This window comes from Leptomonas pyrrhocoris, assembly GCF_001293395.1.
Source record: "Leptomonas pyrrhocoris isolate H10 chromosome Unknown, whole genome shotgun sequence".
NCBI classification, from domain to species: domain Eukaryota; phylum Euglenozoa; class Kinetoplastea; order Trypanosomatida; family Trypanosomatidae; genus Leptomonas; species Leptomonas pyrrhocoris.
In genome coordinates this window covers 543,199-567,589 of record NW_015438357.1, presented here as the reverse complement: position 1 = coordinate 567,589, position 24,391 = coordinate 543,199, and the positions used below count along the sequence as shown (strand labels likewise).

Sequence of the window (24,391 nt, the reverse complement as noted above, 5' to 3'; positions counted from 1 at the left end):
TCAGCTTACAAGGGCCTCCGCGCACTTCACGATGCGCTTCGGCCACTTCTGGTTCTCTCTCGCGCTCGCAATGAACTTGAGAAGTTCCGCGTGTAGCGCCGTCCCGACCCCCTCCATCTCCTCGCACACGTCGAGCGCGAGCTGAACCGCCGCCTCCGTTGAAGCCAACTCGCTGGCGCTCCGTTCTGACATGCCCTCCGCTGCCACCAAAACAAGACGGGCGAAGGGCATCCAGAAGGCTTCCTGCGCCACGTCGTCCTTCGCTTCTGCGCCGAGCATGGCATCAATTTCGTTGCTGTACAGCGGCATGCCGAGCAGTACCGCGATCGCGGACAACTCGCGCGTCGCGGAGAGCGCCAACAGGGTCGAGCGCTGCACTTCGCGCGTGTTCACCGTCGTCGTCTCGAGAAGGCGGACGTTCGTCGGACACGTCGGCGTCGCCAGCCGGGACGGCGAGGCGGAGGTCGGCGTCATGAGGGTGTTGGTGCTGGTGACAGTGGCGGTGAGGTTGCTCGTCGTCTTGGCGCTCGGCACCCCTTCACCGCGGACGCCCTCCAGAGCCTCCGTGTACCCGAGCGGCGCGGCGAGGAAGACCGGCCGTGCGCCGATGGTGCCGCTCGTCGCGGGCGTGGGGCGAGTTGTGGGGCGGATGATGAGCTTCGCGAGATCCCCCTCATGCTGCTCGTAGATGCCGGAGTTGGGCGGCGGCAGCCCCTTCATCTCGTTCTCCAGCTTCGGCAGGCCGGGCACGGAGAAAAACTCGCCGGCCGTCGAGTTGGGGCCGTACACGACGCACGTCAGCGGATCGCCGTACACGCAGCCGGTGTCGATGCCGCACGCGTACGGGTGCGACTGAAAGCCAGAGAAGGCGTCGTGGCCGAAGATGACCATCTCGGGCCCCTTCCACAGCGTCCCCCACCGCTCGCCCTTCATGCCTTTGGCGATCGCGTTGTACCCACCTGGCCGATTCGGCACCTCCTCCAGTCGGCGCAGGTGCATCACCTCCTCCACGTTCTGCTCCTCCAGCGCGTGCTCCACGTTGAGACCGGCGTGGACGAGGAGGAGGTTGTGGCGGGGGATGCGCACAATGTGGGGCAGCCCGCGTAGATAGTACTCGCAGTCCTTTGGAAACTTCTGCGCCAGTCGCTTCACCGGGTCGCGTAGGTCCTCCGGAGTGAAGGGACGGCGACGCATGCGGGCACAGCAGCGCAGCAGTGTGTAATCGTGGTTCCCGAGCACGCCGTAGGCGCCAAGCCGCTGGCACGCGCGGACCACTCCAATCGAGTCCGGCCCTTTGTTCACGTAGTCGCCTATGATAAAGAGACAATCCTTGCCCTTCACGTAATTCACCTTCTCCACCAGCTGCTCCAGCTGCTCTACGCACCCGTGCACGTCGCCGACGATGATGTAGCGCGCATCCGCGGCGATCGACGGGGCGGAGCGAATAAACGGCTTCATGGCGTCCAAATTGTCGATGTGACCGAAGGCGCCGGCGAGAAAGCGATTGGACGGGTCGCGGGTGTCCCTCGGTGGGGGCCTCGCCGCTGCCGCGGTGCTGCCGCCGGTGCTGCCGTGGTGGTGGTGGCAATTGTCGACGTTCGCGACACGCCCGCACGCGCGTTTGCTGCAGCGCTGCTCGGCGCTGTCACCGCAACGCCGGCCGGGATTACCGGCTCCGGGGAGACAGAGGAGGAAGAAGCGCGAGGCGTGCGCGCCGGGCCGGACTTCGCGTCGGACAACTCTGCCGCCGGCACCGCCACCGCCACCTTCAACTCCGCCAGCGGCGGGGGCGAACGAGAGGAGTTCGCCACTGTATTAAAAAACTCCAACACCTTCGGATTCAGCGCTTCCCCTCCGTTCGACACGGTCGCTGCGGGCTGCGCCGCCGCCGCTGCTGCGGGGTGGGCAGCAGAGGCAGCCGTTTCAGCGGAGCGCGGCTTCGGCAACACCATTCCATTTTTTGTGCTGGCACTCGCCGCGGCAAGGCCGGGCGGAGGAGTCCACGGGGCCGAGAAGGTCGTCGCACCGGCGCTGCCGCTACTCGACGGCGGCGGTGATTTATGGATGTGTGCCGCGAGGGAGGAGATGATGTTGCTGCCGCTATCGCCGTCGTTTGTGCTTTTGGTGGTCGACGCCGACGCGTTAGCGGAGGTGTTGGCGAGGGAGCCTTGGTTTTGTGCGATGAGGAGGCCGATCTTGTCCATGAGGGAGCTGGGGGACTCCGTCTTCTCCGCCTGTCCCACACGATGCCCGCGACGTTGATTTCCCTGCTTGGTGCCAAGAGGGTCGGTCGCGGTGGTCGTGGCGGGGAAGCTGGAGGGGGAGCCCGCGGTGGGGGTGGAGCGGGAGCTGAGGGTCGACAGCGTCGGCGGCGTGCTGCTAATCCGGCTGCCCACCACGCTGCCGTCCGACAACCGCAGCCCGCTCAGCTGACTCATTAGATTACCGTTTTTACCGTTCGACATGGCGAGTGCGCTGCTCCCTATTAGTTAGTTATGTTTTTTTTTTCTGTAAGGCGTCAATACACAACACAAGGCAGCACGGAGAACAACGATTAGACAACCGATTAATAGAGAAGAAAAGGAAAAAAAAACGCAAGTACACACACACACACTCGATTGGTGGAGAGAGAGAGAGATACAGGGAGAGTCACGCGCACCACACACTCGGGGGGTTTATAATTGTGTACTCCAACTTGGAAAGGAATACCAATGAGAATCGTGAGAGGAGCAACAGCAAATAAAAAGGAGATATACGAGGTGAGGGTAGCAGTGCAAAAAGAAAAAGAAAGTAACAGAGGGAAAAAAAAGAAAAGCTGCCCAGATACTGAGGAGAGAATAGTAAAACAGAAAAACCAAATAGAGACTACTGAAAGCGCACTGAAAGGGAAAGGGGAAACCAAACGAAAGTGGAAAGACGTGCTCGACGGGGCGCGTTGACCGATAGGTGGGGGTGAGATGTTCGAACTAGCGCACAACAAAATTGAACAGAGAAGGATGTACCTTCGGGATGAACCACCGCAGCAGCAGGTTTGAAAACAAACAAAAGCAAGGAGCACACACACCCAAACACAGAGAGAAAGCAATAAAAAAAAAAACTGATCTCGCAATATATGCGTGTGCGTACAACCACAAACACACAAGGCGCAGAAAAAAGGCGAAGGAAGAGAAGAACGAAACGCTTCGTGGAGAATGGACACACGAGAAATGCTCGATTCAGTGTGAGAGTCAATAAGGTTGGTAGCTATACATTAAATGTAAATGCAAATCACCTGTTAGTATTGTATAGCCGAAGGTCTTTTTTTGTTTTCTTAAAGAGCAAAGACAATAGTAAAAGGAGAACAGTGCGTCTTGAGACCACTGTGAGAATTGACGTGGTGACAGCGATCTTGGTGTTGTGTCCTTTTGTTTCCTTTCTTTCCACGTAATCGTGGAAGATTACCGCCAGTTTTTTCTTTTCTTCCTGGCGGATACGTCTGTCTGCGCGCGCGCGTTTTTGAAAAAGCACGCACGGTGTACGAAAGTAGTGCAAAACAAGAAAAGGAAAAAAGGGAAAGACAGCACAGAAAAAGTTGAAGTAGCTGTAAAAATAACCGTTTTTCTTCTTCTTCCGCAGTGCAACGTTCACTGTTCACGATCTTTTTCGTGGATTCCGAGAAGGGACAAAAAGACGAGGAATAAAGGTGAAAAAGATGGAGTGTGAGAGAAAGAGAGCGAGAAAGAGCTCCGTATCAATCAGAGAATACAAGAAAAACAAAATATGTATGTATGATACTGGAGAAAACAAATTGTGTAAGTTAAAGAGGAGGAAAATGTGTTCTTCTTTTTTCATTCTTTGATGCAGTTAAAAACGCGTGGATAAAGCCACAAGAGCGGAGAGAAGGATATATATATATATAGAGAGAGAGAGAGAGAGAATAAATGAGGCGGAGAAGAACAATGCACGCGAGCGGAGATGCGCCTTTACTGCCCCAAACAGTGTTATCTTCACGAGTACCAAAGTCAACAGCTCCTTGAGTAAACTAAAAAAGGCTCAGCAGATGGTGACAAGCGATGAGAATTAGTCTTCCTCGTAGCTTCTACTAAACGGAGCCTCCTTGTGGTGCACAGGGATTTTCCTTTCATCCATTTTTTTTATAAACGAAGAAAATACAGCGCAAACAAGACCGCTTTTCCCTTCTCGTTCTTTACGGGTACGGGAGAAATAATAGACGAAAACCTGGGGGAGAGAGGGGGGTGGGGTGGAGCCTCCAGCTCGCAACGCTACCGCCGCTGGAGACTCTCTTAACATATTTTTTCCTTTCTTTTGAGATGACAAAATCCCACGGTGCCCTACGCTTCTGCCACTACAGTACGTTCAGCATCTCCGCGCACGTGTCCACCGTGAAGTCATCCCCATACTCCTCCGTTAGCAGTGTCTGCACGACGTCGTCTAAAGCGGTAAACTTGCGCCGCACCACCGCAGCGTCGCTCTCCGGCGGAACGTCGACAGCGCCCGTGGCAGCAGGGGCATGCGACACTGACCTCCTGCATGACGGCGTGGACAGGGCGGGAGCGGAAGAAGACGCAACCGCGCCATATCCATTCTGCACCAAATCGCGAAGCAGGAAGTACTCAAAGACGGCGTCCGCCATCACACAGGCTTGCTTCTCCGCCTGCCGCATCCCGGTGAGGGGTTGCAGCGCACGTGCCACGCGAAAGGGCCGAAGGTGGTACGTGTATTGCAGCACCCCCGCAGGCGCTGACGGGTTCACATCCACCGACAAATCCAGTGCGTAGGCGTCGGTGATCACCTGCTCCAGCCGCATCAGCGGATGCGCAAAGCCGTACGGAATCTCCAACGCACCGTAGAGGCTGCCGTCGTGGCAGGGCAGCAGCAGCAGCCGCGACGAGCAGTCCTTCCGCACGCTACTTGACTGCAGATGGTAGTTGTGGCCGCTGCACTGCAGCTGACGGGGGTAGCGGCGCTGAATCGGCGCGACATGACGTAGCACCCGCGCCTTCACCGGCACCGTGGGCAGGCGAACGGCGTGCGTGAGGAACGTCTGCGGGCCCTCCGCGGAGCCAACGTAGGAGTCCTCGCCTTTGATGTGGGCCGCGCTGCGTGTCTTGCTGTTGGCCGGTGCGAGGGTGATGAACATCACCGTCACATCGCCCTCGACGTCGGTGCGGACGCAGCGGTCGTACAACGGCGCCTGCGCGAGGACGCTGGCGCCGAAGGTCGGCTCCCGCATCGACACACGCATCTTCCACGACACCTTGCCGTACTTCTTCAGCGGCTTGGTGGATTCCTCCGAGTAGCTCGGCGCGAACACCTCCGTGTCATCGTTCACCGGGTACACCTGCAGGTACACGTTCGAGTCACCTTCCGTGCAGACCGTGACGATGGGGTAGCAGAGCGTGACAGAGGTGGTGCAGGCGGGGGCCAACACGCAGTGCTGAAACAGCAATGTGTAGCCGCGCAGCACAAAGAGGTGAATCGCGTAGTCCACGGTGACCGTCACCAGGACTTCGCCGCCGTAGGTGTCGCCCTCGCTGTTGATGCGGGTCGGCACCACCTGCACCGCACCGTCCACGCTCACGCCGCTCGAGACCACGTCAAGCCAGCCGGGGGAGTCCTCCAAGGTCTCGCTAGAGGCGATGCGCAGGGGGTGGGCCGCCACGACCTGCAACTCCACGGTGCCGTTGTGTGTGTTCTCCGAGCACATGAGAAAGAGCGGAGCGGCGCGGGCGATGCGAGGCGTGCTGGGCGGCACCGCCGACATCCAATGCGCGATGCTCTCGTGCAGGACGAAGGAGTCCAGCACCGCCAGAGTACCGGAGTGCAGCGTTGTGAGCCGCGTCAGCGACGTCTGGTCGCACACCGTCACGCACAGCAAAACGCCCTCGCCCTCGTCGTCCGGCTCGCGCGCGATGGAGACGAGCGTTTCGTGCGGGTTCAGCTGCGGCAGCTGCAGGCGGTGGGTGCATATGTACCGACTTGGCGCCGTGCACGCCAGCACGTGGGCTCGAGTTGGGGGCGGTGGGAGGGGGACGTGGCGGGCGCCGGCGGACGGTGCGGTGGTCGAAGAGGAAGAGGGGGAGGAGTTCGTCGTTGACAGCGTCGCGCGCGGGCGTGGGTAGGGCTTGGCAAAGAGGTGGGTGTCCAGCGTGCACAGCGTGATCTCATCCTGCTGCACGACCAGCGCATCGTAGCGCAGTGTCCCATCCGCGGTGATCGTCTCTAGCAGCACCGCACATCGCCAGGGGGCGGCGCGGACCTGCCCTGTCGCGTCCGGTGGGACAATGGCGCGGACAGTGTTCTCCAGACGCACCACCCACTCCCCATCTTCCTCGTCGCGCTCGCGCAGGCGCTGCATGTGGGGAGGGGCCTGCGTGTCGCCCTCTTCGAGTGGCACGGAGAAGAAGAGCAGGGCGCCGTCGCGTGGCTGCAGCAGCGCCCCGTCGAACCCGTTGTACACCTCCTTCTCTTCCTCACCGTCCTTCGCGGCATCAACCGGGGCACGCACCAAGGAAGCCATCGCGCACGTCACCTTCTGCTGAGCCCGGCGGTACGGAGGTGAAGTCGGCGCCCACGAAAACACCCACCCCGCACCGCCGGTGCATTCCTTTTCCTCCTGTTCAGCTTCTGTTGAAGACGGACCAGTGGTTTGTTGCTTGCGTGCGAGGGCGAGGATGGACACCTCGCCGCTGCTGTGCGCGGCCATCCATCGCGACATCACCCCTGCGCGGGGAAGCGGCAGAAATTGCTGCACCGGAGAGGCGGTGCCAAACGCGGCTTGGATGGTTTGAGAAGCAACGCAGCGCCACGCCGCCGGCTCGCCCGCTCGTTGCAGCTCCAACACCGTCACGCAGCCATCCCAACGTCCGACAAGCACCTCCACGGACGCGCCGGTCATCCCGCGCGCGGTCAGGCAGGCCGGGAAGCCGAGCGAAACACCCGTCTTCGTCGCCACATCCACCGTACACACGCCGGCGTCGGCGACGGCGACGGAGAGGTGGGTGCCGGCCAGCGCGGCCTCGCAGAAGGCACCAACGCACACCGCCCCCACGCCCGGCACCACCGTGACGACGGCGCGGACCAGCGGGGACGGCAGCCGGTGCACTGTGGAGCCAAACACGCAGCGGGTGGGGGTGCACTGCACTAGCACGGTGGGGGAGTTGCCGTCCAGCGCACCAGCAACATGCCCCTCCGTCACTGCATCAAAAGCCAGCGTCGCCTCGTTCTTCTCATAGACCCATGCGTCTGACGTACAGGCACACATGTTCGCGTCCTCCACACGATACAGCTGTGAGGTGTGGTGCGTGCTCATCATCACGTACACGCCGGCCTCGACGCGCACGCCAGGCGAGCTCGCAGAAGTTGCGCCAGTAGCGGTGCGGCGGTCCGTCACGCGTGCGGCATAGATCGAGCGGATCGGCATGCCAAAAGGGGGCAGACGCACCGTGCCGCGCACGTGCAGCTGCATGCCCGGTTGGAAGTAGCGCAGTACGCCGCGGGCGAAGGCGGCCACGTAGCCGTGTGGGGCCTCACAGACATCCGTCATGGGGCCGTCTCCGGCCAGGGCCGCCACAACGCGTCGCTCCACGAGATCCACGACGTAGACGTCCTGCACGCAGTCCGACAGCAACGCATAACGCTTCGTGCACGGGTACACGGAGAGCGAACCGTTCTTGACGCCTGTGCTGCTGTTGGCGCTGGCCCCGTTGTTGATTACCCCTTCCGACCCTCGAATAGGATGGAATAGGGTGTCTGCGGGGAGCAAACGACGGCACAAGAAGGTGGCGGGGAGTCCGGCGATGGCGGTCTCGGGCCAGGGATAGAGGTGCACGTTCCTCACGTCACGCGCGTCTGCGGACCGCGCGCGCAGCGCCGCAATCGAGAACCGCGTCACCACTCCGCTGTCCAACGCCACCCACACATCGTTGCTCGCGTCTCCGCTGTGCGTGCAGAAGAGCACCTGTTGTACACGCAGCGGGCCGGAGAAGAGGCCGTCCAGCACGTACTGCGGCGTCCCGAGAGGGGTGCGAGCACGTTGCAGATGATAGATCGCGGTGTGGCTCGTCGATGTGAGAAAAGCGAGCAGCGTCCAGTCGAGTCCACGGCGGCTGGCACGCCGCGGCGAGCTAACCGCAAGCGCGCCGATGCGGTCCGCTGCGTAGTCGTCTTTGACCGCGGTGGACTTCGAGGTGGACAAGTCAAGCGAGGCCTGGTACACGGCGGCCCGCCCCGACACAATACGCACGTTGGTGAAGCCGCCCTGACGCGCGTTGCAGTAGAACGCAGGGGTCGGCATCAACGGAGAGGGAGAGGAGTACGTCTCGCGGTGCACGGTCACCGCCTGCACTCCGCACCAGTCGACTTTCTCAGGGCCGGTAGACAAGGCGGCGAGAACAGTCGGCGTCGCGGCGGTCTTGCGCTTCGACAGCTCCATCACGGCGTGGGTGGCGATGAGATCCTCGTCCAGCACGTTGGCGAAGGTCGAGCCGGACTGCCAGAGTTGTTCAATGCGCTGCTGATGGGCCTCGGCCGACTCGCCCGGGCGGCGGGTAGCGACGCTGCAGTTCTGCGTCGGGTACGGAAATCGGTTCTCGGCGAACAGGCGCATGTAGTCGCACGTATGCCAGCGTGTCGTGACCAGTGAGGGTACCGAGGCAGACGAAGGGACACTTGGATTGTTACTCAAAGCCGTCGATGACGTCGCGGCGGCTCTGCCGGGTACGCAGGTGCGTTCCCACTTAATGCACACGAAAAAGACGTGCTCACTGCAGAAGCGAAGGTGCACCATTTCCACGCTGTCGTTCACACCCAGCTCGGGTGAGTGCAGCGAGGCACAGGCGTCGGGGCACCACAGCCGGAGCCGCTCCACGACGTACCAGTGGTGCTCCTTGTAGTGCACGGGAGATGGCTCCCCGCTGGGGCGGTACACGTGATCGGAATCTACCACACGCGGGTCGACCAGCGCCGTGGCGAGGTTTGCTTGATAGCGCACGATAATGCACTCCTGATCGCGCGTCCACAAGAAGACGCATTGGTTGGCCAGGGCGAGAAGGCTGACAACGCCGCAGCCAACGTGAAAGACGTGACCACGCGGGCGGGCGTCGTAAGCGGTGCTCGACGACGACGGAGCACCGTCAACGAGGCAGATGTCGTACACATGAACGCTTTCAGAGATGGCTGCCAGCAGAACGGAGAGACCGTTTTCGAGTTGCAGCACGCACACCGCGTTGACGGCCGCGGATTCCACAAGTTTCCGAATAATTAGCATCTCTCATCAGCAATTAAACGGTTCCGCTTACCCGATTATTACCGTACTGAGATTTTATTTCTTTTGTTCTCCTTATTTTTTTTTTTTAACGGAGCACACACCATACTCGTAATCCAAAAATTATGATAGACGGTTTCGATTCAAAAGGAAAGCAGAATCACGCTTGTTGTTGTTTCCTCTCGTTCTACTCGGCAACTGATGGGAGGAAAAGAACGCTGTGCGCAACCCCTGAATGGGAGAACGACAACTACCACCAAATAATAACAATATCAAGCTGAGGCACGTAGACGTCCTACAGAGTATCTGCAGAAGTACTCTCAAACAGAAGAAACAAAGAAGAAGGTCATGACGCGAGCCCAAGGAGAATGTGAAGAAACACAAGAGAGAGGGAGAGGTTGAGAGCCACTGATTTTTTGAAAAGACACAAAAGCCGATTGTCGGGCAGAGAACACGTTTTTTTTTCCCTTCTTCACGGTCTCCAACGTAATACGTGCGTCGGGTGGCCCGAGGAATGCTGGATGAGACAACAGTCGCAGAAACTGTACGTCCGTCGACGTTTCTTTCTTTTTTTCAAGAGCTGGAGATTATACATTTCTTTCTTCGCCGTGGCACAATTAATGCTTACTCGCAAGATGACGAAGATACGAAAGTTATCGCAAATACCCCCCCCCCACACACACACACATCTGAAAGAGAGCATTATTACTCTGTTTTCGCCTTTTTGTTCGCCTGCTCATCCTGCGGTTGCGCGGCCGCCTGGATGCCGAGACGCTGCTGGGCCCACAAAAACTGGCTGCGCACCGCCGCCTTGCGCTTCACATCATGCGCCTCCATTGACTCTTTCATCTGCGTCAGTAGCGGATGGGTAAGCTGGATGGCGGTGTTCATGCACTGCTCCAGGTAGTCAATCGACACATCGCAGCCGTCGGCCTTTTCTAACGAGCAAACGTGCCCCTCCGCGTTCACGGCAACGGACACGGTGCAGGCGGCCGCCGCGGCCTCCTCCAGCGAAGGGTCCACAACGACCTGCAGGGCCTCGGACGACCAGGCGAAGGTCTCGTCCTCACCTTCCCCTTCCCCGTCGGGATCACCATCCTTCGCGGACGACGCGGCACCGGCCGGACCGGCCCCCGCTCGCCGCAGCGCAGCCGCACGCGCCGCCAGCTGCACCTGCTGCGGGTTTGCGCACACTGCAAACGTAAACGATACGGGCACGTGGTGGAGGGAGAGAGGGACCGGGTCCCGCTCGTGCGGGGGGTGCACGACGACGTCGTCACCGCGAATTGTCAGCTCAGGGCGACGGACGTGCTGGAGGGCGGCCATCACTGCCCACTGCGCCACGTCGTGGATGTTGCCGTCGTTGTTCATTATCATCACCTCCGCGTCGATGCTCCACACGCGACGACCGGGGATGACGCAAAGCCCCTCCGTCTCCACCACGCTGCCGGAGAGGAGGCGGGTGAGGAACATGCCAATTTGTTTGATTTCTTTCGGTTGGTCGAGGGGGTCACGCTCGTGCAGCAGCTGCCGCGCGTGAACCTCGAAGAAGCCGTGCTTTGGTCGAAAAGGCATCGGTTCGACCAGGTCACAGGTGACCGTGGCTGTCGCGACCGTGTTCCCACATTTTACTTGCACCATGTCCCGCGACAGCAACGGAAAATCAAACTCGATGACACGCAGCTGATTGGCTTCGCGCTGATCAGGGCGAAGACCGGCCTTCCACGCAACCCGCGCAAACTCGACGTTACGCTGCACGAGCGCGTCTGCCGGCACCGGGACAGCGGAGCGGTAGAGCATAGTTTATTCTTCGTCGTTCGTGGCCGCTGTTGTGTTCTCTATCTTCTCTGCTGTATTCACAGACCAGCGAACTGTGATGCACGTGTTTTTGAGTGGTTAATGAAAAAGTCAAGATACAGAGAGAGAGATCCTGAAGAGTGGCAGCCGGCAGAGAAAGAAGTGAACGGCACGCGAATAAACGCAAAAGGCTGCTCTCCGTTGCGACATTGCATTAAACATTTTTTTCTGTTGCTCCCCGTGACGAATGCACCTTCGCGTAGTGCCTTGAAACCCATGAAGGAATAAACAAATAATAAAGAGCGCAAGTACACATTGGTACCACCTTTTCAAGGGTTTTTTCTTTTCTTTTTGTTTTTGAGTGAGAAAAGTGGTGATGAAAGCGAGAAAAGAACCTCGATCACGTTTGTCTTATCTTCTGAGACCTGCGTTATAAGGCGAGAAAGAAGGTGCACCCTCAAAGACAAAGATACCTCCCTTCCCCATCCCCAACACACACACACACAAGTACGCAAGCAAGCAAACGCCAATCTTACTCACGCCCGAAAGCTCGAGCGCTGGCGCACACGGAGGCGAAAGCAGACGAGACACGGACAGCTACAGCTGCAGCGGCCCTGCGTCACCGTCGCTGTTGGCCGTGTACAGTGAAACGGTGTAGTCGGGGTCCTCCTCTTCCGCGAACTGCTGCTTCAGCACCGCCGCGGTGGACGCCGACACGTCGGCATCCAGCTCCTCCTTCCGCGCGTCGTGATCCAAAGAGTAAGACGAGGAGGAAGTGGCTGCCGAACCGATCGCATGCCCCGGCGTCCCCGCCTGCCCCACGACGTCCTCGCTGCGAACACGGAAGTCGTGTTCTGTGTCGTAGACGGAAAGGTTCGGCGCACACAGCGTGGCCAGCGTCGCCGACTCCCAGTCTTCCAACTCGTGCCGCGCACCGCTGCTGCTGCTGCTGCGCGGACCACCGTTTGAGCTGCCGTCTGCTGTGAACGCTGCTGCCGCCGACGTTGCCGTGGAGCTTGCGAGGAAGGTGACGTAGTCATCCTCGCTCAGTGCGTCTTCGCCGGTGCCCGCCACCGCCTGCGACGCGGTCAGGCATACCGGGTTCAACGTACGCCACAAAACGGAGCCGCCGCCACCACCGGCCGCTGCTGCGGCGGTCCCACGCCGTCTGCGCCTCGCAGAAGCCTCCTCGTACGGGTTCTGGGCAGAGGCCGGCTGAAGCGGCACGATGCCGTCCCCGAGCGAGCGCCCGTCCTCGCCGAGCAGCCGAAGCGCATTTGTGTCCTTCATCAGCAGCCGTCGTTCGCGCCCTTCGTGCTTTTCGCGGTAGTCCTCCCGCTCCCTCGCCAGCTGTGCGTTGCTCTCCTTGCCCGCGTGGTACCTGCGAGAGAAGTGGTTCATCATGAGCATGCGGATGGCGAGACGCGCGTCGTTCTCCATCATCACCGTGTCGTTGTGCAGGGCCTTCTCTTGGTGTGCTTCAGTGGCGCCCTCCTCAGCGAGACGCTTTCTTTTCTTCGGCGAAGCCCCCGCCGTCGGTGCGGCAAAGGTGGCGGGAGGACGAGACGACGACGACGGTGACGCAACGGAAGGAAAAGAAGACGACGTCGCTGTCGACTTTGCTGTCCTCCCCCGTGTCTTCTTCCGCGTTGCTGAAGTCGCCGCGGCTCGAGCAGAGAGAGAGCGGAGACTCATCCAGTGGCAACAGGAGAGGTGGGTAGAGAAAAGGGCGGTGGAGCAGACACGTAACCGTGGCCGCGGGAATGGAGGGGACGCAAATGCAGACGTGCGTGTCGTCAGCAAGCGCAACACACCACTCATGTTGTGATTACCAAAACTATATATGTGCTCTGTAGTTGTCGTGATTATCTTCACACAATGTGACGGCTGAAAACGAGTTTTCCTTCAAACCTTTTTGGGCAGTATTAAAGCTTACGCGTATGGGTTGATGGTGCGAAAGAAGCGCCGCAAGCGCTAACAATGAGTCGAGACAAAAAAGAAAAAACGGAAAACAAACGAACGAGTAGATGTAAAGGGAAGAAGAACACCGAGAATATATACGGTGGCAATCAAGCGCTTCAACATACGTGATGTTCATCTGCACGGGCGCGCCTGGCAAAGACGGACTCCTCAAGCCACGAGAAGTCAACGGGAGGAGCACGAAGTTTATGCCGAGAGACGTGCTAATGCATCGACGTTCTACCGGCAAGAAGAAAAGGAAGAAGAGGGAGTGGCTCAGTGGTATCCAGTGTGGTGGTCTACTACTACGCCTCATCCCCTTACTCCGCGCGAGTCGCAGAGAAGGATGAAGGGGACATGCGCAGCATTCAAGTCCACATAATGACGCCGAAGCCGTCACAGATTCTCGACTTTCTCTCTCCCTCGCGAAGAAGCATCACTACGCAGCTTATTTTCACTTTTTCGTACTCTTTTTGCTCCTGCTTGAAACGATGCGGCAACGCTACGAGAGACGAAGAGGAGGAAAAATGAAAACAGAGAGGAATAAAATGTCACCATAAGGAAGGCGACACCCACACCCATCAGAGAACAGGAAAAAAAGAAAAGAGAAGCGAACGAAACCTATTTAACCTCTTCAAGAAGACGACAATCATGGCAGAAAAAAAAGAAAGAAGCCATAAATAAAGAAGTAATAAGCTCAAGTGAAATAAAAAGGGAATGCTTCCGTCTCCTGTTTCCTTCCTGTTGCAATCATTGACGGAATAATGAAGGCACGGGTGATGGGTTCATGAGTGGTTCCGCTACTTATTACTGTACATCGCTCTGTTGGACTGAGAAACCGAAAACATCAACCAGAAAAAAAAGATTGGAACCGTTATTGTGCAGCGATTACCTTCACTACGCACAGAAGCACCTGTGCGTGTGATTGAGGTCGAAACACGCGGGAAAAGGGAAAGAAATTGTAGTGGAAAAAAAAGCGGAATAAACAATACAGTAGAAACAATAAATAGGAATACTAAGGACATCGCAACGAGAAAGAGAAACAAAAGGCCTTCAAAAAGAAGAGAGAGAGAGAGCTGATTTGTTGAGCAGACGATCGCGATTATCAAGCTCGTTGGCAGCGACTACTTTCCCATAGTTCTCTTTTTGGGGGTGGCCACGTTTCCCCTGCCCGTGCCCAATGCAGAATTAACACTAGTTCAGCCGTCGTGGGTACAGAAGGTGACAGGAAAGCAAAGAAGCCGGTCGTTCGCATGCACTTCCCGCTCTTCCTTTTCCATACACATACATATTTCCATACCATACCGCGTGATAAGAACAGCGCTAAAACTGGGGGAAAAAGGTAGAAATAAGAGACAGATATAAACAGGGAACGAATGCGAGCATCCCCCTGCCCAACATTCCAGAGGCTGTTGTTGTTTTTTGGCCAAACACAGCAACACTTCCATTGGTTGAACGAACTCTCCTCTAACGTCACGCACGTGGTGCTGAGACGAGCGTAAGTGACCGTGTTGACACACACACACACACACAAACCACAAAAAAACCTCTGAGACAAGCGCTTCTCAACTCAAAACAAACAAAAAAGAGAATATTTCATGGAAGAAGAAGAAAAAAGAAGATAAAAGTAGAGTAGTTTTTTTTTCTTTGTTTGTTTAGCTGAGAAAGAAAAGCATATCTGTGCAGATACCACAAAAAGCGAGAAAAACAGAAAACGCACGCAATACGGAAGAGATAGAATAGAGCAATGATATAACTCTTAGGGCTGCATGAACGAATCGAAAAGAAAAGGCAGAAACGGAACTGTGCGCACGTGCTTTTATACGCGTCCTGCGCACACGCCTCAAGCAGGTTTCTTCTCTCTGAGGTTCCGCCCATAGTATATGCACATGAGAAGAGCAGCAGCAACAAAAAGATTGTTTGAACACTGGCTTGTGAGAGTCTTGACTTTTTGATTTCATATTGAGAGGCGTCGACATACCATCTGACGCGCTCTTTAGTGAAATTGAAATGAACTCGAGAATACTGAACCGCGGACGACAACAGGCTTTGTCTTCCAAAGACGTAAGAGAGAGAGAAAAAAGAAAAAGAAAAAGAAAAAGAAGTGCTCGAAAGAAGAATCACATATAGGGAAAGAAAAATGTGATAAAAAGAGGTAAAATAAGAAAATCGTGTGAAACAAACGAGCTACGACACAAGAGAAAGCTGTTAGAAGAGGGGAAATACATTTAAAAGAAAAAGGGTAAGAGCTGTGATGACGTAGCCGAAACAGCGTACTCGTCTTCTAGCTGCCTTCTCAGCGTTCATGCGTGAGTGAGTGGGTAAGTGGGTAAGTGAGTTTTCAGTGGAAAAGAGGAGCAGACAAGCAGTTCGTGTGACCTTGATCACCCTCAATCTCTTTGCGCACTAGTTGTCTTGCCCAACATACACATGTGCAAAACCGACACAGTCACTCACTCACACACACACACAAAACGAATCAAATGAAAAACTTCTACTGCTCCCTCTCGCCTACGTAAGAAACAAAAAGAAAAACGAAAAGCTGCGTCCCTCGTGGAGCCGTAACTTTCGCTTTTAAACAAGAAGGGTCGCTGGCGGAGAGAAAAGTAAGAAGACAAAAACAGAGATAGGAAGGAAGCATGCTCACACACACACACAAAAGGAAGGAGTTGAAAAAGACCAAGATGATCGCAGAACAACACACAGCTCCACGCCCTTTTCTTTCTAGAGATGCTACTACGAAACAAGCCTGACAGAAAGCAGGCATCGAATGATTGGGAAAAGGAAGAGGAAAGAAACGAAAAAGATCGGGGGACATGAGAAACGGAGAAAAAAAAAGAAGAAGAAGCACTTATATCAAAGGAAAACCTTAAAAAAAGGGGGGGGGGAGAGGATAGAAAGAGCAAATACGAATCTTAGAAGCAAACACTTATATCTATATAAACCACGCAAACAAGCTAACATCGCAGAAAGCAATTCTACATAGGGAGAAAGGAGAAACGTAAGGCTGAGATGGGCAACCCGGTTTCCACATCTTTTTCTTTTAATGAAATGCGCAGGTGGGCCGGAAAGAAAAAAAAACGCGGAATGGGTAAATGGTCAGGCAAGGGCGAGAATGGTTGCTTTACCACGACGCTCACGAGACAGCCTTCAGCACAGGTACAACAACAATAACGAAGAGTAACCGTGTGAACAACGGAAGTGAGCACTTTGCGTCTTCACTTCTCCCATCTCGCCAGAACCCTTACGCCCCTTTTCCTTTCGACCAGCCACACTTCAGGATTTTCTTTGCACATACAAACACACGCATAAAGACAGAGATTATCACACAGCCAACGAGTCCAAATTATCGAAAAAAAAATGCAGAATAATTCGAAAAAACAAAACCATAACCACTTCTCGCATTTTCATTCTTTCTGTTCGTTATAAATCCGGGAAGTCATAACTTCGTTGCAGGAACGAAGAAGAAAACTTTTTAAAGAGGCACGGCAGTGCCCGCAGTACGGAAAGTTGGACTGGTGAAAGCACGAACGGTGAACGCAGAAAGAAAAGAAAAGAAAACGCAAAAGCAAGCAAGAAAAGAAAAGAAAAGCAGAGAACACTAACAAAGGGGAAAAGAACGAAAGCAAAAGATGTGAAGGGAGCTACAGGTTTGAGTCGCACAAAGAATGGAGGAATCGCACAAAACTCCAACGTTTTCTTTTTTGTTTTTACAGCGTGAAAGAGAACAAGAGGGTCAAGGTGGCAGACAGCAACAGCAGTACAAACACACACACACACACAAAGAAAAAAACGAACACTTAACGCCCGAAAAGAAACACCAGATATTTAGATAGACACTGAAAACCCCCCAAAAGGTATTAAAACAGCAATTTGTCTCAATAATAGAAACGAGGCTTTCTGTGGTTACTACGCTGCACAGAGAGAGCTTTCCATCATCGTTTCCTCAAAAGCCGACGCTCATTGTGAACACGAAACCAACTTTCATAGTTAGATCTGTTTCAGCGGAAAAAGAACAAAAAGCCGTGTTGCATACAAATACCACAAGCTCCGTAATCGTACCACACTGCGCTGCCGTTTCCGCTTACCGCATCTGTGTCCTCCTTCTTATTCTTCCTCAGACAAGTATAAATGAAAGAAAAAAAAAAGAACGGCTGTGTACCACAAAGCACTGCTTTTGAGCAAAAGAAAAACGTCAAAAGCAATCCCCTCTCTTTCCCTTTCTCACGGATCCCTCACGCAGAAGAGAGACTCAACTAGAAAAGAGGAAAAAAGAGGCACATAAGAGATTGATAGCTATAGATGTGGATTCTTGTTTTTCAAAAGCCTCGCTTTCAATGTTACCAGCACAGCGTCTCTGTGCGCTAATAGCCTTGTACAGGAGTTGCTTTTGTTTTTCTTCTTTTGCACACGACTGTTCCTCTGAAACGATGGGGCTTGCAACGCACATGCCTCAGCTACGGATAGTATATAAATAAAGAAGAAGAGCCCAAAAGTGAGAACAGGCAAATATCTTACCAATAAAAATGCGAAGAGGGGAAAAAGGGTTGCTGTTACCAGAAAGAAAAAGAAATATATATCTATGGAAATATGATTTACTTCACAAAGACAGCGATCATAAACACATTCGAATAAAAACGTTCAGCACACGCGCGAGATACAAGAGATGGGAAGCGAAGGCGATGCCGTCTGAAAAAGAGGAGCATTGTTCCTCTGCGTCAGTAAAAAGGAGAGGCAATAGAGAAGGTCTTTTGCAGTTATTTGAGAGACCTCACACACACACACGTCCACACATACCATACTCGCCCATCGTGTGGACGCGTAAAGTTTTTTTCGGTGATCTCGTCGCCTAGCTAAATGGACGTACTTGTTTTCTCTCAATCTATCAGAAGACTGGTTCGGATGAAGAGTACAAGAAGGCAATTGTCTGTTCTTTTTGCCTATTGCTTTGGATCTTCATTGATCCATCAACTTCGTGCAGGCAACACCGAAGATCTCACGCTGGCGACGCGCACCGTCGCGCTGGAAGTTCGCGAGGGCCTCCACGTCAATGACGCTGCCCCGATGACCGCAGCCCGCCGAGCCGTCGGAGGACGACGTGTCCATCGAGAACATGTCCTCGCTGAGCGACAAATCGCACAGACTACTCTGCGTCATCTCGGCTGCCGGCCAGGAGAACTCCTTGTCCGCGCGTCCGCTGTTGGGGGCGGAGGACGACGACGGAGTGGCAGCTGGAGGGGTCCCCGCTGGCGTTGTATCCGCGGTGTTGGTGTTAGAGCTAAAGAAGGCGAGCACGTCCGCATCCGACGCCGCGTTCTTCCACAGCGCCGCAGCAGACCGTTCCATCGATGACGTGTGTGCCGCGGGTGCATGGCGTCCATACACCCGCGGCACAGCCAGCACTCTCGGAGTGCAGCAAGGCAGGTGGTTCACCTGCACCCCCTCCGGGCAGAAGGGATTCGTGCGGGCGGCCGGGCTGACGATGGGGGTGGCGCGGGTCGGCTTCATTGGAGGGCAGAGCTTCGGCTTCACCTTCTCTCCCGACGTCAGCGCGTCGCATGGGCTGCGTGATGAGGCGTTCACCTTTGCAGGACGAAATACCGAATCGGGGGATGCCGTGTGCAGGGCGAAGACGCTCCCTTCCGCCTTGGTGGGGCTGCCGGTGCAGGGCAGCACCGGTAGTACTCGTGGCACCAGCGGTGCGCGAATCGGCACGGGTGCGTTCACGTTCTCTGACACCTCCGACAGCGTGTGCAGTGACTCTGCGATGGGGGGACGACTGAGCAGCGTCGCGGTGCCGCTGCTGTTGGCGCTCGCGGTTACCTCAGGGAGCCTCGACGGCGAGGACAAAGAAATGCTGGCAGCTCGTGCATTCGTGCTGATCAGACTGTAGTAGCTGCGCGCGGGGACGAAGCGTTGTGCGTCGCCGCTGGCGATTTCATGGGAGCACACCGTCGCAGACGACATAATCACTGTGTTTCTTGAGACAAATATTACTACTAACACGGTGAGTCAGCGCGGTAGACTTCGAAAGAGAAAAAATGTGAAAAGCTGTTGATGCGACACTCCACAGAGTTCTTAGTACCCACCTCGCTTGAAGTTCTCGCAGTAAGTATCAGATCTACTTCTGACACTGCTTTGCCCTCTTTCTTCAAACGAAAGAGGGAGAGGAAAAAACGATGATAGGGTAGAAGGAGATTTAAAAGGTGGTATACAGACGCCCACTTTATCACCGTGAAGAACTGCGTGGCGTAAGGTACGCAAACAACAAGAGAAAACTATTGACACACACACAAAAAAAAAAGAATGAAAAAAGGGTGGAAAACAGAAGAAAGAGGCGGAGAGCACCTGACTACCGTTGATGGTGTCTTGTGAGCACTCCTCTCTTCGAATAGAGGAGGTATGGCGAGTGTGGTGAAGAAAATGCGCACATGCACACTACACCGAGCGACAAGAAGAAAGAGTTACACAAACACACACAAAATAAGGAAAAAAAATGCACACATAAAGCGACAAAAAAAAAACAGGTAAGCACACACAAAAGAAAAACGCACGAGGTGAGCAACAGAAAACTCCACCGGAGCGCCAAGAACTCGGGTATACGAGTAATTGCTGTATATTTGGCCTTTTTTCTACTTGCGCTCCTTCCTTCTACAACACGCGGAGTGGTTCTTCAAGTGCACAGTTTAGGTTTGGATGTACCTCGCCTTCCGAATCTCGTGATGGCGAGAAAAAGAACGAAAGAACGGTTCAATAGCACACTAAAGGTAGCGTTGTCGGTCAAGGCGAGGAAGGAATAGTGGCGATTCAATATGCTGACGTACGCGGAACACACAAAACGATGAAAACCGCTTTCGTAAAACTAACTGGAAAGAAAAGAAAAGACGCACAGAGAAGTGAAGAGAAGAGAAGAGGCAAAGGAGAAAAGGAGGTAAGCACAAAATTAAATTGACAACAGGGAAGAAAAACGCAAAAAAAAGAAGAGTAAAAAAAGAAGAGCGCGAAGGTGTTGAGGTTTACCAGAATATATGTTTTGTCCTCAATTGTGATGAGCGCTGAATGCAATGAAAAAAGGGAAAAAACTACGAATAGGAAACAATAAAACCAGAAACTCTTTTAGCTCTTTCTGTTGTTGTTGCTGTTGTTCATGGCGAGCGGCAGTGAACGCAGAAGAGCGAAGACGACGTAGGCGGATGTGAGTGGAAAGAGGTGATGACGGCAAGACGTTGTCGTCGAAAGAAGCGTGTCGCAAAGCAACCCAAAACGAAGAAGAAAGGAAGGAGAAGAGAGAGAAAAAGTGTAGAGTCGTAGAGAGGGGAGGCATTGATGAAGGGACTGGGCGAGCAGCGATGCAAGAATGTCTGCACACGAGTCGCAAGTTCTTTAACACGCAGCATGAAGTGGTATTGTCCGCAAGCAAGAGAAGAGGAAGAATGGCCACTTTGCTCGTCTTCTAGTAAAAAGCAAGCGGCTCTCACTGGTTGAGGTGAACTGATTCGACACCGCACGCTCCAAAGCGGCCGCGCAGTGAGTTCCCATAAGAAAAACCTCTCAACTGCAACGACGATGCAGAAGCGCATTGCGTCGCTCATGTAACCAAAGGCCGGATGACACAATGGGAACATGCAGCGTTAAGGTTGTTTTCGCTTCTTTTTTGGCTAAAGTACGTAACGTAAATAATCGCAGGCAAAATGAGGAAATCAGGGTGGTGCCTTACTTCTTGGCCTTGCGGGCGGCGATGGCCTTCTGCATGCGCTTCTTCGCGCCCTCAGTCGCGTCCGCCTTCTTGGCGTTCTTCTGCACGCGCTTCAGCTCAACCTTGTGCCACGACACAGGCGACTTCGCGTCCTTCTCGTCGAAGGCCTTGCGCGTCCAGTAGGCGCGAGAGCGGCGGGCAACGCGCAGCTGGTAGCGCTCGAAGTCCGTCGACGCAGCGCACGCCTTCTTCGCCGCGATGCGGTGCGCAGTGCGCGTCTTCGCGTACTTCTCCAGCGCCTTCGACGAGTCCAGCGCAGCCTTCAGCGCCTTCGCCGTGCAGTTGCGCGGCACGTCCACGCAGAACTTCAGCGGCTCCACGTTCTTCAGGTTCTGCACGTGGCGCCACATCTTCTCGTCCTCCGGGTTCTCCACCAGCACGCGGTTCGCGTCAACGATGTCGACGATCACACCGACGCGGTCCTGGCGGGGGCCACGGAGGATGCGCACCAGGCGGCCAGCGCGGATGTAGTGGGACTTGACCATTATGCACACAAGCAATACCCTGTGCGTGTGTATGTGTGAGTGGGAGTGGGAGAGTGGTGAATGTTGAGGTGCGTTGTGACGAGACGCGCCGCAGAGGAGAGACGAGAGAGTGGGCGAAGAAGAACACGGAGGTGGTGGTGGTGGAGGAGGCGGGAAAGGCGCAGATCATTCGCGACAAACGCACAACACCAACAAACGAAGAATACCAGCATCGCCGCTTTCTTGCGGGAGAAAGAGTCTAATGACCCCCAAAGGAAAAAAAAAACCGAAGACCACTTCTATCCAGTGCGACCACCAATGAAAACCAAACCGAGGGAGCGAGACACATGTTGGGTGAATTCGCTGAACGAGTAACTTCTCAAGCAAACGAGACGACAAAGAAAGGGAGAACGCAAATGAAAAGACGGCTGAAAAACAACAAGTATCACGTAAGGGCGTATATATATGTAATAGTAATACACAACAAAGAAAAGGTCACACAGGAGCCCCTAAAACCAACCATCCCGGAGATGGGAAAGACAGCTGCGAAAGATTCGCGAACAAAAAAAAACACACACAAAAGGCGCTCCCTTAAAACAAAGCAGGAGAGTGCAAGACGCCCTACCGCAACTCGGAAAATATGACGTTGACGTCTTTCATGAGAAGCGACGAAGAATTCAGTTGATCATACAGCGAGTACGTCTCGTACACGTAGAAGGCTACGCTTAACGGGTTCTGCGCGTAGATGCGCTGCATGGACGGGAGAGAGATCAGTCCCGCACCAATCGGGGTTTCGTCGCCGTCGCGGGGTCGCACCTCGGTCAGGTTCAGCCGCACGAACTGCTGCGGCATCGCCCCTGGCCACTTGCGCAGCACCAACTGCTCCGTCCACCGCAGACTGCCGCTGGCGCTGTGGTAACTCGGCAGCGTCTCGCCATGCACAACCTGCCACCCGCGCTGATCCAGCAGCGTCACGCTCACCTGGAAGGACGGCGAGACACCGGTGGTGGTTTCGTACACCATCGGAAAGCCCCGAATGGTGCCGAGGACGATGGTGCACAGACATGTCTTCTGCGAGAGGTTCAGCAGCGGCCCCCGCGAAGGAAAGGGGTTGCCGACACGGGTGTCTCGCACCACAAAGGACGCATTCGTGTCGAATCCAAACTGCGAGGCTAACTCACCAATCGCGCCGGGGTCCAGGTTCTCCCACCCGGAGAGCGCACCTGCAGCCGTTTTCGACAAGTTGAAAGGCAGCTGCGATGCCTGCGGCTGCGACGGCGACTGGGCGTCATTGCCGCCGTAGAGCCGGCCCATTGTCACAGGAACGCCGTTGGCCCGCACCAGTACTTGCTCGCCTTTATCCTTGTCGAAGGCGACAATCATGCCCTCACTTTGGTCCACAGGGGCGCTGCGGCTAATGAAGCGATACACAGGCAGTGTGGCGTGGATCAAGGGCAGCTCCTGTGACGGCAGCATTTGACGGTTCGTAACGCACGTTGTGTTGACCCAGTAGTGAAACGGGAGGTCGGTGGCGCCGGAGACTTGCGGGACTTGGTTGTGCACCTTGATGATCACCGGCGCAGAGGGCTGCTGCGACCCGTTCACCGTTAACTGCATCTCTAACGTCTTCATGCACGCCTTGTTGGTCAGGGCCCAGGTGGCGCTGAAGTACACACGCTGTTGCGGGCGCACTGTGATCACCTGCGAAGGCTCCGTCGCGATGTAGTTCGCCGCCGACCGCAGCGGCACCAGCTGCATGGCGAGCGAGCTAGACTCGGTCATGTTCATGGCGCAGAGCACGTTCGACACAATGTACTCCCCCGTACCGGTCAGGAAGAAGGACGGGTAGTAGAAGTCTACCGTCGACACACGCACCGTGCCGTAGTTGTACTCCAATGGGGTAAAATTGAAGTCAGGCGGCTCGTCTAGCAGGCTGCTGTGGATCTCTATTTCCGCCACGGCGTGCACTGTTGAGGCGTCGATGGCGGCGTGGGTCGGGAGGACGTGGACGGTGTACTTGGCGTACTGCCGGTTCTCCGTCAACATCGCCTGCGCGTTCATGAGGCCGAGACCCAGCACGCTCTTCTTGTTCGCCTTCATGACGGCCACCTCGAGCATCAGCACAGGGTCGTCCTCCAGCGGGACCGCGATGCCGGCCGCATCCGGCCATTCAATCCCACTCCACCTCTGCAGCTGTGCCTGCTGCGCACGACCAAAGACGATCCTCTGCGGTGGGGTCGACCCGTGCTCATTGAGCTTGTTGCTGACGGTCGCGAAGATCGGCTTCCCACCGCCCCACTGCCGCCGTGCACGCGTCGCCCACTGATGGTTGTCCTCGGCCGTGTCGATCAGCACCAGGCGTCGCACGTACAGCTTGAACGTTTCGTCTTGTGCCTTCAGCGCCGCGGATGCGGATGCGGAGGCGTCGGGCGGCGTCAGCGGCGACGCAGACGGTCGCGACATCACTGGAACATGAGCGGTCATACTAAAACAAAAAAGAAAGCTGCACAGAAAAAACAAAGAGACAATTTTCCGCGTGAAAGCGGCGAGCTACTCGTCGTGTCTGCGCTTCTCTGCTCCCTCTGAGAGTGAGGTGCCAGTGAATCTCCACCCGAATCTGTGTCTCTGACCAACACTTATCGCACACCGTTTCGAGTTAATGACCTGAAAGACAAGAGCTCAATCGTGCACAAAAGCAGAGAAAAAAAATCACGCACAACGAGACATCTGACCTTTCGCACTTCTGGAAGACGCCGACGTGCGCACGCAGCACAAATATGAGAAGAGAAAGCAAATAGGCAGAAACCTGCCCTCGCACCGGGAGACCGTACGTGTGAAAAGGAGAGCGCGACAGGACGACGAAGAACAAAAAACGTCCTGGTGTTTATCTTGACTCTTCTTTTTTGGAGGAGGGGGGGGGGGAGGAATTGGAAGACGACAGCGTAGAGCAACAAGTGGCAACTACAATAAGTGTCTTGGTAAGACTCGTAATGTTTTTAAACTATTTCTTTCGTGTGTGTGCGTGTATGTGAGGTGAGGTGACGCAGTAAGCACCAGCAGTCTTGCAGTTGCGACGAAGACGTGGGTGGCCTTCGAGATGACAGAACACCCACACGAACGTGCACTGAGCGATGAATGAAAAGGGAAAAG

At 55.3% G+C, this 24,391-nt stretch overlaps 7 protein-coding genes across 9 annotated transcripts; all 7 read right to left on the bottom strand.

The window, feature by feature from the left end:
* ABB37_00161 (putative ser/thr protein phosphatase) lies at nucleotides 1-1,458 on the bottom strand (the record flags this gene model as incomplete). Its single annotated transcript, XM_015796253.1, has 1 exon — nucleotides 1-1,458. The coding sequence occupies one exon, from the start codon at nucleotides 1,456-1,458 to the stop codon at nucleotides 1-3; it is 1,458 nt and encodes a 485-aa protein (XP_015664261.1).
* Nucleotides 1,459-4,345: 2,887 nt separating this feature from the next.
* ABB37_00160 (hypothetical protein) lies at nucleotides 4,346-9,268 on the bottom strand (the record flags this gene model as incomplete). Its single annotated transcript, XM_015796252.1, has 1 exon — nucleotides 4,346-9,268. The coding sequence occupies one exon, from the start codon at nucleotides 9,266-9,268 to the stop codon at nucleotides 4,346-4,348; it is 4,923 nt and encodes a 1,640-aa protein (XP_015664260.1).
* A 702-nt stretch (nucleotides 9,269-9,970) lies between these two features.
* On the bottom strand, nucleotides 9,971-11,138 carry ABB37_00159 (putative exosome complex exonuclease RRP45; the record flags this gene model as incomplete). The annotated part of the gene is made up of 1 exon (XM_015796251.1): nucleotides 9,971-11,138. The coding sequence occupies exon 1, from the start codon at nucleotides 11,063-11,065 to the stop codon at nucleotides 9,971-9,973; it is 1,095 nt and encodes a 364-aa protein (XP_015664259.1). The 5' UTR covers nucleotides 11,066-11,138.
* A 521-nt stretch (nucleotides 11,139-11,659) lies between these two features.
* On the bottom strand, nucleotides 11,660-13,038 carry ABB37_00158 (putative mitochondrial hypothetical protein; the record flags this gene model as incomplete). Of its 3 annotated transcripts, none has more annotated exons than XM_015796248.1 (1): nucleotides 11,660-13,038. In XM_015796248.1, the coding sequence occupies exon 1, from the start codon at nucleotides 12,881-12,883 to the stop codon at nucleotides 11,660-11,662; it is 1,224 nt and encodes a 407-aa protein (XP_015664256.1). In that variant the 5' UTR covers nucleotides 12,884-13,038. The 3 variants fall into 3 exon arrangements, with proteins under 3 accessions (XP_015664256.1, XP_015664257.1, XP_015664258.1); XM_015796249.1 differs by having other exon boundaries at nucleotides 11,660-12,995; XM_015796250.1 differs by having other exon boundaries at nucleotides 11,660-12,975.
* Nucleotides 13,039-17,977: 4,939 nt separating this feature from the next.
* Nucleotides 17,978-18,988, bottom strand: ABB37_00157 (hypothetical protein; the record flags this gene model as incomplete). Its single annotated transcript, XM_015796247.1, has 1 exon — nucleotides 17,978-18,988. The coding sequence occupies one exon, from the start codon at nucleotides 18,986-18,988 to the stop codon at nucleotides 17,978-17,980; it is 1,011 nt and encodes a 336-aa protein (XP_015664255.1).
* A 1,746-nt stretch (nucleotides 18,989-20,734) lies between these two features.
* Nucleotides 20,735-21,283, bottom strand: ABB37_00156 (putative 60S ribosomal protein L14; the record flags this gene model as incomplete). Its single annotated transcript, XM_015796246.1, has 1 exon — nucleotides 20,735-21,283. Exon 1 carries the CDS (start codon nucleotides 21,260-21,262, stop codon nucleotides 20,735-20,737), a length of 528 nt encoding a protein of 175 aa, XP_015664254.1. The 5' UTR covers nucleotides 21,263-21,283.
* A 579-nt stretch (nucleotides 21,284-21,862) lies between these two features.
* ABB37_00155 (hypothetical protein) lies at nucleotides 21,863-24,367 on the bottom strand (the record flags this gene model as incomplete). The annotated part of the gene is made up of 1 exon (XM_015796245.1): nucleotides 21,863-24,367. Exon 1 carries the CDS (start codon nucleotides 23,702-23,704, stop codon nucleotides 21,863-21,865), a length of 1,842 nt encoding a protein of 613 aa, XP_015664253.1. The 5' UTR covers nucleotides 23,705-24,367.
* Between the last annotated feature and the right edge of the window lie 24 nt (nucleotides 24,368-24,391).